Source organism: Crocodylus porosus, unplaced genomic scaffold (assembly GCF_001723895.1).
Source record: "Crocodylus porosus isolate Cpor-Errol unplaced genomic scaffold, CroPor_comp1, whole genome shotgun sequence".
In the NCBI taxonomy this organism is placed as follows: domain Eukaryota; kingdom Metazoa; phylum Chordata; order Crocodylia; family Crocodylidae; genus Crocodylus; species Crocodylus porosus.
Genome location: NW_017728886.1, coordinates 85,598,899 through 85,613,408, shown reverse-complemented (window position 1 = coordinate 85,613,408; position 14,510 = coordinate 85,598,899). Strand labels below are relative to the sequence as shown.

General features: G+C 40.4%; 1 protein-coding gene across 8 annotated transcripts in view; it reads right to left on the bottom strand.

Annotated features, from left to right (window-relative positions):
* BBS9 (Bardet-Biedl syndrome 9) overlaps nt 1–14,510 on the bottom strand; it is a 479,447-nt gene that overhangs the window by 328,044 nt on the left and 136,893 nt on the right. For 7 of the 8 annotated variants that reach the window (XR_002101810.1, XM_019538477.1, XM_019538430.1 and 4 more), the window contains 2 exons: nt 10,623–10,763; nt 6,010–6,105 (listed from right to left, as the gene is read on the bottom strand). Coding sequence is in view for 7 of the 8 variants with exons in the window: in XM_019538477.1 (XP_019394022.1) it covers nt 6,010–6,105; nt 10,623–10,763 (237 nt within the window). In the remaining variant the exon portion in view is untranslated. The remainder of the gene's footprint in view (nt 1–6,009; nt 6,106–10,622; nt 10,764–14,510) is intronic. The other variant, XM_019538463.1, reaches the window with a different exon arrangement.

Sequence of the window (14,510 nt, the reverse complement as noted above, 5' to 3'; positions counted from 1 at the left end):
AAAAAAAAAAGACAAACTTTAGTGTATTTGAATCCATCTTCTGGAGTTTAGATTGCCACCTCGAGTTATCAAGTAACTATCTCTATTCACTTGCAATTAACAAAACCTGACCCCACTTCTGAGCTGCTTAATAGATTTCTGAGGATAGACATGAGGGGAGTGATAATGGTGTCACTGGGTGGATCTACATGCGCGCATTTACTGCGCGGTAACCAAAACTACTGTGCAGTACAGGCACACGTCTACATGCGCTTGCCCATACTGCTCAGTAAATATGGTGACTTACACCAACTTGAGCATAATGCAGGTTTCAAATTTATGCCCAATTAGTTACTGCACAATAATGCACATGTAGACACCTTATTGTACAGAAACACTGTGTGTGTGTACTGACTTGGGACTAACTTTAGTCCACACACAGCATTAATGCACTTTAATGCTGGCACATGTAGATGCTGGCCTATTTCCACTTATTGCGCAGTAATTTACTGCGTGATAAATTTAAACCAACGTAAATGCATGTGTAGACAGATCCACTGTTCACTTCTGGCCAATAAATATAGTGGTTAGATCATTCACCAAGGAACTGGGATATTTGGTTCTAGGCCCACCTTATCCTGAAAAAATCAGAACCCAACCCACATTTCTACTTCCTAAATTGTAACCATAAGGCTACAGAATAACCTAGGTGAGGTAACTCAATCAGGATGCTGCAGCTCTCTGGGATCCCCTGGGTACTGCCCAATAAATCCAGATTATTTCAAATAGGAATTCACACTGTCAAAAGTAGTTGTGGCCTGCATTCTTTGAAACAAAATAATTACTCTATTATTCTTCTGTAGTCAAGAAATGAGTAAAGGCTAAGTTGCTGGCATTTTCCAAGGGGTAAATGAGTCTAAAAAGGTTGAGAAACACCTCTTCTGCTGATGCTGACCCACTAGGCACCAACTGTACAAAAAAGGAAAAGAGAAAACAAGAGGGGGTTTGTAGACTATGGAATAGAAAGCCATTATTCTAATAGCCAGGGGAACGCCATAAGCAGTAGGCTACACTGGCAGACCATCTCCTCCATTTCTCCAGAACTGTAAAAGTTAAAAAACAGAAATAAATCTGGAAACAGAGACTTGGAACCCAAAACACTCCCTTCTCAGGACAGTGTAGCACAACTAGGCTACAGAGCCCCTGCTTATGGTTCAACTTGATGAGCAAACACATGGTGAAATGAATGCCAGAGGCAGTTGTCAGGTCTACAGTACAGGCACCTATATTAAGTCAAGTCTGCTGAAGCATGGTAATTACCGTCCTCCAGTACACTCCAGCGTAATGTGTATCAGCGTCCCTGCACTGAAAAATGGTAGTAGAGGCACTTTAACTAAAGCTTGTCAAATGTGCTTAGTTAAAGAGCCCCCACCGCCATTTTTCAGTCTAGGGACACCGATACATGTAGTGGCTCTCAGAACCACTCTAATTAAAGCATCCTTACCCCCCCCCACTCCCAGAGCACATATATAAACACCCTACAGTTGGATAAAATGGGTCACACCTAACATATTGTAAAAACAGGCATTTTAAGGACATCATCTTTCAGCTTCAGGGAAGAAAACAAAGATTAAATGACTATGAAAACTTTTTCACCTATACCTGGTCCTTCCAGATCAAGATTAACACATCTGCAAAGGAACATAAGGCAAGCTTGGATGAAGGCCTCCAGTACTTTGGTCTCTAGGACATTGTTACTTTTTTTCAGGATCATTAGTTCATACAGTATTCATTGTTATCTATATTTTTAAAAAATAAATTCTATATGGCCTCAGTGCAAAGGAGATTGTATGATATAAGCAGAGCTAACATTTGTTTTATGTTATTGGATGATGGAAACTTCATTGTACATACACATTCAGTCTGCATTCGCTTCATGCCACCCACAAACACAACTATTTTAATAGTATGAAACCAAATACAAGTTTGTGTATTTGATAAATCTATATTCATAGAAGCCGTGGGAATGGAATGCCAACCTTCAGTATTCAGTATATGAACTTACCCTGTGTCATTTTTTCACATTTCTAAAAAATTAGAGATTTTTAAAGACACAACTTTATTAAAAGGAGCTAAGTTATTTTATGCCCTTGAGATGCAGATATAAAGCATAAAACAAGTAGCTTAACTGCAAAATGGAATCAAACACCATTCTTCTTCTCGCTCTCTCTTTTTTTTTTTTTTTAAGGGGAAAGGTTCCTGGGCATGGCAAGAGAAATAATAACCATTCACATTAGAGGGAAGACCAAATGTTTTACATATTCTATGTAGAGTGATCTTTATAAGTCAAGACTGGGAAACGAGTAAGACTGTGTGGGAAAGTTTATATTAAGACTACAAGTGTCATTCCTAGCCTATGAATAAACAAAACCAAAATGCAGAGGAAGAAATTGGGGTTTGGGTGGGAAGACTGAAAATTATGAATTAATTAGACGAAAATTATGAATTCATTAAAGACTAAAATACGTTTAAAAACAGACAGATCCTTAACTGGCGTAAACTGACATGGATCTGACCACACATGTGAAACTTTTCATCCAACAATACCATAAAATAGGAATCTATTTATTCTTATGTTAACTTATAAGGAAAAGTCTTCATAAATAATTTAAATTATTTCATTCCCAGAAAATTCAAACTGTTTAAATTCCATTGTCAAGTTAAATATTAAAAGTCAACTAACAATAAAATATAGTATACGAATAGCACATACATAACCTTATATAGATATGAAGCTGATACATGTAAAATGATTGTTGATATTATAAAAAGTCCTTTACTAAGTACCATCCAGATGTTTCTGATCAAAGCACTTCTTAAAAAAAAAATATTACCTAACAGTTTACAACTCTTAACCTGGTATTACTGATATGTATAAAAAAAAGAATATGAAACTTTAAAAATACATTTTAAGTGATTTGGATTCTTTTACTTGGGAAAAAAAATATTTCAGCTCAGCAAGCTGTCTTTCCTATCTGTCACTTAATCAAGAGTGTTTATATGGCACACTACAATTTTGTCACAGCAATCAGGGTGGTCATGGAAACCATGAATTGGAATAAACACCTTGAAATCCTGCAAATGAGATGTTTTTACAACCACTTGGTGGGTTCTTTATTTCACAGAAAAAATGTACATCATATCATGCATAGGCATGAAATCAAATCAATGGAACTCTTGCTCAGCAACAGGCAGCAAGTACGCACATGACAACATAACACAGCCAATGATATCTGTAGTTGAGCAAGGAAGTTGGTAAACTGTGCCAAGACAAAAATGAGGTAAAAACATAGATGCGGCAAGCATAACAAATATGGCACATATAAATATTATGCACATATGTATAAAGCATCAAAAGTTACTACTACACAGAAGTGGTGGTGGGCTAGTCTTCTACAATATGTAATGTTCATGTGGACTGCAATGAAAAGGCAAGCTATAAAAAACATCTTGAGGGTAAGTTTTATGAACATAAGCTCCAAGCTGTTGAACCTGTGGATTCAAAAAACAAAAAAGAATAAAACCAACAAAAAAACCAATGGTTTCATATTTGGTTCTGATCAACTGAACAAAATTTACTAATCAAAGCTTTTTGAAAGTCATGTAAATGATCTAAAAGAGCTGTTGAAAGATTGTCTTAGGCTCGAGTCTTGTTGCTGACAAAAGACGTTGAAGACTACTGTGTTCTACATCCTGTCGGTCATGACATGACACTTGACAACAAACAGAAGAGAAGATTTTGTGTCAGAGGCAGGTTGGAAATATGGCATTCCTTCTGAAATAGAATTACTGCTTTTGTTATTGACAATGGTGCACGAAAGGCAAAAAGGTAAGAATGAGGGCCCCAGGCAGACTTCATGCTTAACACAAGACTAGCCAGTTAATCACGTTTTAAATACTAGCCCAGCTACTCATTCATGTAATTAACAGTGTGATAAAGTGGAAAATGGGCCACAAAATTACTATATTTACTCAAATCCACAATGACTTCAAATTTAACCTAACACTCCCAAAAATTAGATTCTACAGATGGAAAATGTATAGATGTATTACATTTTTCCATGTACAGAATCTAATTTTTGGAGATTTGTCTTTCATTCATCCCCCTCCCCCACCCCTACCCCCAACCACATGCCAACTACTGCAGTGATGAAAGCAGTGGCGGGGGGGAGGCAGTGGGGGGCAGTAAAGCAGCTTGACCCCTGCCCCTTGTCCCCCCACACGTTGCCACCTCTCTTCCCTTACCACTTGCCCTTTCCATTCCTGTTCTCCTTGCCAGCCCTACCCCAACATTGCTGCCTTAGGCCCCACTCTCCCTCCTGGCAGGTTCCATCTTCCTTTTCCCCACTGCTTACCCTTGTTCCACTCTGGCAGGCCCTGACCCTGCTCTAGCCTGGGGCATGCAGCAAGTGCTTGCTGTGGCTGCAGCACTGCCCAGTAGCAGTGGCAGCTCCAGATGACCCATGGAGCTAGGGCCAGAGATGCCTTGCCACTGCTACTGCTGCTATCAAACTGGGCTAGAGCCAGAGCAAGCACAAGCTCTGTGACCTGGCTAGAACAGAGCCAGAGCCTATCAGAGTGGAGCAAGGGGACACCCTGCCAGGCAGAGGCAGGCAGGAGGAGGCCAAAGCTCTTGGGAGGTCAGGGAAGAGGGGAAAGGAGCTGTGGCTCTAACCCAGACTCAGGGTCAGGGCCAGGCTGCAGAAACTGCTGCTCCCCCACCTCCACCACCTTGTACTCAAATGCAAGACAAGGGGTTCCCCCCCTCCCTGGCCTTGTGTGTGAGTGGGGGGGGATTCATCTTGGATTTCACCAAACACAGTATTCCATTAAATGTCTGTAATAATCATGTGGCTGATTTCCATTAGGTTAAACTGAACATGTGGAAGGCTCCCCATTGTGATCCAGTGGCAGCGCCAGGACTGGAACCAGCTGATAGATGGTTCCAGCCCCAGAACCACACCGGTTCACCTGGCATGTGATTTTCTACTTGCTAATCCAGGGGAGCCTGGAGTTATGATCTGAGATTCCCCGTCCATGAACAAGTAGTAATGGCAAAATTTGAATCTGGTTGTATATCCAAAATTGGTGCATCACACCATCCATACACAGTATGGCAGGAGGCATGATTCTTGGGATCAGGACACAGATCCCATTGCACCATTAAGTGAATGCATGCCAAGGGCCGAAGCCTCAAAGTTTTGCTGACAAAGTCACACCCCCTGAATTTAGAATTTGTTCAACTTAATTATGGAACAAATTTGTGAAAAAGAGTGGATGCTTTAGATGTGCAGAGATTTGTTATTGTTGTAAGAGAGACTTTAACTGTTTCTCCTGCTCTCAGTGCAGGGTTTCATCAGGACCTGTTTCTTACAGAAAAATCAACAGGCAAAGGGAAAAGTTCACCTTCACCAGTGACCTCAAGATGGAAGTTTGGTTGGAAGTAGTTCATTTTCATGCCACCCACCTGAAGGATTGCCTAAAATGTGTTGAAAAGTATAAGCAAAATTGTAAATAAGAAGTTGAGAAACTGATCTCGTGGCAATTATCAGAAACACAGGTATTTCAGCAACAGAAGGATTTGTTCCAAAAATAAAATCAATTCTTATCACTTGGTAAAAAAATCAATAATCAGAGCATCACCTGACAAATGACTTTGTATAGTGGGCAAAATCTCAGAGTCAAACCACTGAAAACATGTTAGCCAATAACATCCTCAGTGAAACCATCAAGAAAATCAAAATCTGCAATATTTTGTCAAGCCTACTGCCTGTTTTTTGACAGCATGACAAATGGTTGATTCCACTCAAGCCAAAAATCTTGTTCTTGCATCAATAAATATTTTTAATCAGATTTCCACATCTGAAGACAACATATTGGCAAAAGACAAATTCAGTGACTTAATCAGTGTAGCTTCTAATATGAAATGTAAACCTTGATGAATTTTAAATTAATCCTGATATTACTTACGTGATGTTTTTGAAGCAAGAAGAGTGATTCTAGAACCAGCTAAGAACTGGAATCCTAAACTATTTACCTGATCTTCATCAGACTGATCAGAAAAATCTGAGAGAAGAAATAAAACGTTAAATTAAACTGTTACACAATGTTTGCAGCAAATTTTCAATCCACATTAAGGGCTAAATTGCCCTTGCGTAAATGCCACTGGAGCTGAATCTGCACAAAACCTTTACATAAAGGCACAGAACCACAACAGTCCCTATGAGCAGAAATCACTTGGTCTATGCCCCTTCCTGAAAAATTTATTCAGAAAGAGGTACAGAGGAAGCAGAGCCATGGCCATTCTCCGACTACAATGTACTACATGAACAAAACTAATGCATTTTGGGGTTCCGGCTGCATCATCCATGAAAACAGTACAACGTACATATTATGCAGTCCCGAAAGAAACTGCTCTGCCCAATTCCTGCCACAGAAGGATGTGACTATGCAATGCCATCTATTTATAGAGTCTATTCAAATTGCCTGAAAACTATTATAAAGCATTCAAACTTCAAGACTTTAAGAGTCCTGTCTTATCCTTTAGTGTATGGCTAGTGAGAAATGCCTAACCTTAGTTACAAGATAAGCCCAGGAATATTAAATTTTATACTGTGCACAGTGTACTGTAATAACACTAGAAGGTTCTAAGGGCAGCGCATGTATACTTAATTCTACCATCTACGCCCCAAAAAAACCAGAAGGAGGAAGGAGATAACGTTTAGCAAAGTAAATATTGTTGAATAGTCACATTTTAACAAAACAGCTCACCAAACATCAGTCCTTGTTCTCCTTGTTCTATTGATAAAAAAGGAGGAATTACTTTTGTAGTAGTACCACATAAAATGGATGTGCACATTCCCTGTAGAGGGCCTTTACTGTAGCACTAGGTTTTGTTTTCTCAGTTCCACAGAGTATCTCAAAGTGCTTTGCTCCAAAGGGGGAAGGAGAGAGAGCAGAGTGGACAATCCAGTGCCCCTTTCCTGCCATGAGGTAGTGCAAGCAGGCTGCAGGGACCCACACTACTTGCTGATCACTGACAAGCTGCCCAGTCACCCACACATCAGCTGTCAGTGACTTGGTACACTGACAAGCTGCCCCCACCCAGGCTTGGGACAGATGTTACCCAGAAACTGGTTTAAGTGATCAGAAATTGGTTTAAACCCGTAACAGAACATAAGTTCAGTGCACATAAACCAGCGTGTATGTGTGTGTGGGTCCCTGTCCAATTTCACTGGAATAGGACAAAGGCAGACAGAACAGTGTCCATTTAGGGCTTTTTGGAGCTAATCAACAGGTCAGCTGGTAATGTCCCTCCTTGGAAAAAGCTGTTGAAGAAGAGCTTGAACTAATGAAAGAAACTTTTGTTTTGCTGGTTTGCAGTCCTGTCAGGTTTGCAGACAGAGAAATGGAGATTGAAAAGCTCATTATCATCAACAGATGCATGCACTACATATCCCCACTTTGCCTCAGAGAGCTAGAATGGGGATGGGTCTAGCCACACTCCTGCCCCTTGAGCAGCCTGAGACGGTGCAGGGCAGGGTGGGGGTTCAACCACCCCCTGCTAATCAGAGCATCCTGCCAGGGCCTGGAGACCCTCCTCCCCCAGCTCAGCACTACAGAAGGGAAGGAAGGGCTGCTCTAGCACCACCCCCCCCCCGGCTTCTAGCCTGAGCCACTGCAGCCTGCATTTCTGGAATGAAAAAAGAAAGCCTATCCACATCCAAATCAGTTCAAGCTTTGCAGGTTAGACTAACCTGCAACGATTGAATCAATTCAGGCTCAGGCTTTTTGAATGTCTGTCCCTAGCCCCAGTGTCAGGGAGGCAGGAGAAAGCAGAGCCACAGGGCTGAGTGACCCTTTATTGTGCTCTTGGCTGGGGGACATGCCACCAAATGATTTCGCAGAAACTTTGTAGCAGTTCAGCTGGGGGTGCTCAGTGTATCTGAGCCTCATAGTACTATATTTTGAAGCACTATAAAAGTGCTGCGGTCTACAAATGCACGTTTGTCTGTGGCCTCTAAATGCACCTCCATGGGCACTGTGATCTGAATGTTTTAACACACCGTTTTAATTGTATATTTTATTCTGGAACAGCCAAAAATATTTGAAGGACCTTGAACAAAGTGTAAATTGTGTTGTATGAATATTTCACCTTTTGAACAATGTTTTATAATAGTCTTATTTCATTAACCAAAATGACAAACTAAATGGATCTCAAAATCAAAAAACGAGATCAATTATGTTTAGAGTACCTCTAGAACAAAGTTCATAACATGGTCAAGTCAAAAAATGTTTTGAACAAAACTTAAACCTACAAACACATAGCAAATTCTAAATACATGAGAGAATACTACAGAAAGGCAGGTATGTATAAGATTACGTACCCAAATCATAAACAATATTTGAAAAAGAAAACACAGGATACTATCTGGCATGCAAGTAAGTAAAAGGGAAAATACATACATTTGCCCTTGAAGTGACACCACAATGAAAGATTGGCTTGGAAGAAATTTCTCGGGTCAGCTCCAATCACCCGGTGTCTCAGACAATCATATAGTATAATCTCTTTTACAAAATGGTCAAGCTCCCCCCACTGGAACTAGTTTGATTTTTTTGCCCCAGTACTCTTATTGAAAGACTGTTCCAGAACTTGACTTCTCTGATGTTTAGAAACTGGCAAGTTCCATCTTACGTTCCTAGCTAATTTGTTTTTGGGGCAACAGTCTTCTTTAGGGCTGTGCACATGTGTTCAAATCCTGTAGGAGAATTCTCTTAAGTGTATTTTCCCAGTAAAAAAAAAAATAATTACCCTGCAAACACCTGAAGAGACATTTGAATGCTGAGCCCCTAAAGAGCAGAAAACCTGCAGTGTTGACACTGCATAGCCAGGCTCCCCCATACATATATTTCCACATGCTTTACAGGCTTCAGTCTGCCTGGAGACAGATAGCAGCAGTGCACAGGGAAGCCTTGATTGAATGACCCAGGGTATTCAGGGTCAGCCTATGTCTCCCTGCAGCACAATGTTTGGATTGTGAAAAGGGTATGTACTGCTCCCTGTTTGGCTGAAGCCCTAGAGTTCAGCAAGTGATGCACTGCATTGCTGGGTGTGGGAGCAAAGCACCCTGGAATGCTAGAGAATTGTGCTGTGGCTTCTTTCAAAAGAGAGTGAGTACAAACATTTTGCTTTCCCAGAAGAAAGTATCCTGAGAATGATTTAGCTCTGGTTGTTCCTGGATTTTTTTTTTCCTGGAATGGAATTTTTTTCCAAAACAAAAATCCTGAACATCTGTACACTCACAGTTTCTTTTGGGAGAACAGCGACTGTCGTAGGAAAAAAAATGTGTGCGCATGGTCTTAGTTAACCAGATCTTTTTCCCTGGTGTTTACTTCAACGATGTACTTTCTTGGTTCAATGGTGACGCCTTACACATTTAACTTTACTAGACTAAATAATCCAAGTCCATTCTTGTATGATAGTCTCCTCTCTAATCCCCCAGTGACACTCATATAGCTCTCCCCTGCAACTGTTCCAGTTTGAATTAATCTTTCTTCAACAGGCCAAACAGAACTGTGAACAAATTATGAAGGGACCTAGCATCATGGCATTAATACTTCTCTATATCTACAGGAAAAAGCTCAGCTCATACTTAGGATGTGCTAAGGTTCTCATCACACTGGTTAGTTATTCTTTGATTAATGAATGTACCCAGGTCTTTATACTCCTCTATTTTCCCAATTGATAAGTTGCAAGTTACAACATAAATTGCAGGACTTGCCCTTTGTATGATTAAATATCATCCCATTTCTATTACTACGGTCTTCTAGATCATCCTGTTCCTCCTGTATGATACTTCCAACTTCTCTCTGTATTAATGATGCCTCCAAAATTTGATTCATTAGCAAATTTAATTATCTCTCTCCTCTTTTTTTATTCCAAGGTCAATAATGAAAATATTAAAGATCAGTCCCAACTCTGAACCTTAAGAAATTCTCCCTTCTAGCCAGCAGATGCTCCTGCACTACAACTGGTTGTCATTTCCCTTTCAGTCAGTTCCTCGCCATTATAATGTTTGTATTAATACCCATATTTTTCTTGACTAACGGATTTCCCATGTGGGACTGTATCAAATGTTTACTGGAACTTAAAAACAACCTATCAACTGCATTTTCCTCAAATTAAAACACAAAGAAACAAAACCGTATCAAACCAAAATATCAAATTAGTTTGGCACAGTCTACTTTTGGTAAAGTAATATTAGATTTTATTCCATTTATTTCCATGTTTTCATTTATTCAGAATAAATTTTGAAAGAAAAGAATAATAGGTTGTTTTGAAACATTTGATATTCTTTAAAGCAAAGCAAGCTTTATAATACTTTTACAAAACTCAAAAGCCCTAGGTTGTTACTCAGATAATATAAATTACATCTTTGAACACTAAAACTAACTAACACTAAAACTGGTGTTTCTAATTTGGCAATTACTTTTTAATTACCCTATCATTACTCAAAGATGAAAGATTCCAATCTAAATTCCTATCATATCTTGGGTTACAGGGACATTGTTTGAAGTCCTACCTGGAAAAAGGCTGACAAGACTGACAGGAGGTTTGTTGGTATCAATAGTTAGCTTGTGGTTTGCTGTTTTTGAAGGTTGAGCTGGAAAGCAAATTAACCGCAGGGGCAGTCTAAACTTGCACTGTGCAACTCTTGGTACCCCTAAAATAAAAGGACATCATCAGTATTAGTGTGAACTCTGTATTCCAAGGGCAGGACTGCAATTGCTCAAAGAGCACACTTTTAGTGTAGATCAGGAACTCGTTAAAAACAAACCATATACACTTTCAGATTATTGTTCGCTTTCAACCTAAACATGCTTTTACGCTGAATCATATCCAGTTACTGACAAACTAAAACTAAGTATTTTGGTTTCAGACACTATTAAAATAATTAACCAAATCTATTAAATTTGTACACCTGCATTCACAATGATTACGTAACCATAACAGACTATTACCAGCTTATTCAGACCTTTAGCCAAAGCATGCCATGCTAATATGATTGAGGGTTACATGGTTTATGCCTAATGTTTTGAATGCATTGTACAGGTACACCAACAATGTGTCTACATATTCCTGACAGTTGTGAAATTTCACACTTCTTCAAATCAGTCTTTTACTTGTTATACTCTTAAAAATATACCCACTACCAAATGGCAGAAACTGTTGGTTTAATATAAAAGGTCTATTAGATGTTAACACTTCTTTAACCTCTCAAGTAAAGTTCAAAAGTATTTCTACATGTTACCTTTTCTCTGACACATTGTAGCAAAAAGAACACGTTTGTAGTTTTGAATTTAAACAGCAGCACAAAACATCCTACAGTAACTACAGTGAGGTATAGAACATATCACAGACACAGGAAATTATCACTGCATACAGAGAAGACCTGAGCAGAGTGCGGGGCCCAGGGCAAATCAGCCTGTGCGGGGCCCCACTCCTGGATGCGAGGAACCTGGTGGCAGATTCAGAGGTGGGGCAGCGGACTGCTGAGCACCCCACCAGCCGTGAAGCCAGCAGCAGTGTGGACTCACCATGGCCACTCTGCCCGGCTCCGTAGGCCCTCCAAAGCACCTCCCTCCAGGGACGGCCCTAACTGTATACCATACAATACTATTCTAAGACTTAAAAAAACACATTTATTTCCAATTCAAGTGTATCTTAGAATTTTGTATTCCTGTATCTGTCAGTCATGTGATAAAATAATTAAAATTAAAAGCTGTTTAAATAATATGATTATGTATATAATATAATAATATAGGATAGTAATAGGCCAATCATCTCTACAGTTGTGATAACTGTCATAATTTTAATAAAAATACTTTTTAATACATAAATTCCCCCCCCAAACTAATCACAAATTTCAAGAACATGCACAAATATACATACAGACACAATGCTTACGATCATAAGTGTCATACTTGGTCAGACCAATGATCCATCTATCCTAGTATCTTGTCTCTGACAGCAGCAGAAGTGGATGCTACACAGAGTTAGTAGTGAACCAAATCTCTCTAGAGCAGCAGTGCCCAACCTTTTTACCACACGGGTCAGACGGGTGGTGCCAAGTCCCTTCACGGGCTGGATGCAGCCAATGGGCCCAATCCAGCTGAGAGAGGTTAACACATCCCAACCCTAATCTGTCCACTTGGTGTGCAAGTGGGACAGAGTGACCCCAACCTGGATGTGTGTGTGTGGCGGGTGGGGGGAGAAGGAAGGGGAAGAGGGCAAAGCAGCCCTGATCCAGACATGGTGGAGTGGGGTGACGCAGGGCAGGGTGGGGCAGAAGAGCCCCGATCTACGCATGCAGGGGGGAACAGCCTGGTCCTGATCCAAATGAGTGGGGCAGGAGCAGGCTAGGGCAAAGCAGCCCCAATCTGGATGTGCATAGGGGCACAGCACCCCTGACCTGGATATGTGAGGGGGCTGAAGGGAGTAGCCCAGCACCACTCTGGATGCATGGGGTGGGAGGGAAGGGGCACCCCTGAACCTGCTGCACAGGCAATGGCCTGGGCAAGGCTGGATCCTGCCATGTAGAGCATCCACTGCTCATTGCTGCCAAGTGTTCTGAACTGTGGGGAACCCTATGGGCTGAACGTCATGTCTCTGGACCAGATTTGACCTATAAGCACGCCTGCTGTAGAATGACATACACGTTATATAATACCTTTCCTGATATCTACCATTTATTGGGTTAGAGATTCCAGAGGCAACCTCTCCAATCATTCTGTTCAATAGCCATTAATAGATCTACCATCCTTGAATGTATTCACTCCCTTTTTGAACCTGGCTATGCTATCTGCCCCCACCTCCTGCAACAATGAATACCACAAGTTAACTACATATTTCAAACCTGTTACCTACTAATTTTAGCAGGTAACCTCTAGTTCTAGTATTCTTGGTAAAGAATAGTTCCACGTTCACTTGATCCACACCCTTTATGATTTTATAGACCTCTAACATATCCATCCCTCAGTCTCCTCCTTTCCAAGACCTCTATCATACCCTCCCTCAGCTGAGATAGTTGGCAAATCTGAAAGTTTATTGCATTTTATAAGATAGAACTCCCAAGAGCTTTAAAATGAAAAGCACAGGTCGGCCAAGGAGGCAATTACTACTTCCTTTTGCTGAAACAGTCATCAGGAAAACATACCTTGTCTTTGTTGTGAAACCTGTTTATGCAGCAAGATGTAATGCTCTACTTGAACTAGCTGCACTGAAACTAGCTCCATTGTATGCCCCAGAAAAGTGGAAGCACCCAAAGATCAACCACACCCTCCACAATCATTGCAAATGATTAGCTGGTCAGTTCTCAGTTTAGCCTAGAGCAGTTAAGGTGATCAGATTTTTAGAATGAACAAACAAGGACACCTGCCATTAACAGTGCCTACAAAGATGAAGGCATGAAAGTAACAGTTATGGTAAACATCAGGGAGCACACCTGGAAAGGAATACATAAAAAAGAGCTAAATCTCTTTTGCCAAACAACCCTCCTCCCCCCCCCGCCTTTTTTTTTTTAATTTGCTACTCTTAAATTTGGCTCTATTCACAAGAAAGTCTTCTAAGGCTTGTTCAGAGGTAAGATCACTGGAGGGCCTGGAAAGAAATGTAGGCATGAAGGGTCAGTAAGGCCCAGACATATCTGATCAATACTGTTCAATCATTACAATCATCCATACTGTTGTCTATTTCTCTAGCTCCACTGGTTGGTAGTGCCTCCAGGTGGTCAGTCTGCAGCAGTTCGCTAAAAATCAGTTATTAAACTGATAAGGAACCTTGAGACATGCACTCATACCTGGTACACTTCTAGGTTTTGATTACTGTTGCTGAAAACTTGCTGCTCAAAAAAAAAATCAATCTAAGAACTTTCAGGATGCTTTATTGAACAAGTTCTACATACGTTTTATATAAATTGCTTCATAATCTGATAAGAAAATGAGTAAAAATATTTTTCTTCATCAATAATGCATAATACAAGTCTTCTTATTAAAACATTGAAGGCACCAATACATGTGCAGTGAGGCCATTCCGACACACTGTAATTACATTAATCAAGTCTGCTGGAGCATGATAATTACTGTGCTCCAGCAGACTCCAGCGTCATGTGCATAAGCATCCCCATGCTGGTGGCGGGAGTGCTTTAGCAAAAGCTTGTTCAATGAGCTTTCATTAAAGCACCCCATTACCATGTTTCAGCGTGGTGACACTGATACACATGACACTCTGGGTCCTGCTCTTATTAAAGCGCCTCCCCCTCCACTCCCTGAATATGTGTATAAATGCCTTGAAATGCTATACAAAGTACTGGCCACAAGAAAGTTACTCAAAAATTGTCATAAAAATTTCTAAATATTTTCCTGTTTAAAGTAAGTTTATTTTTTCTAGTATCATGTCAATTGCTGTTGGA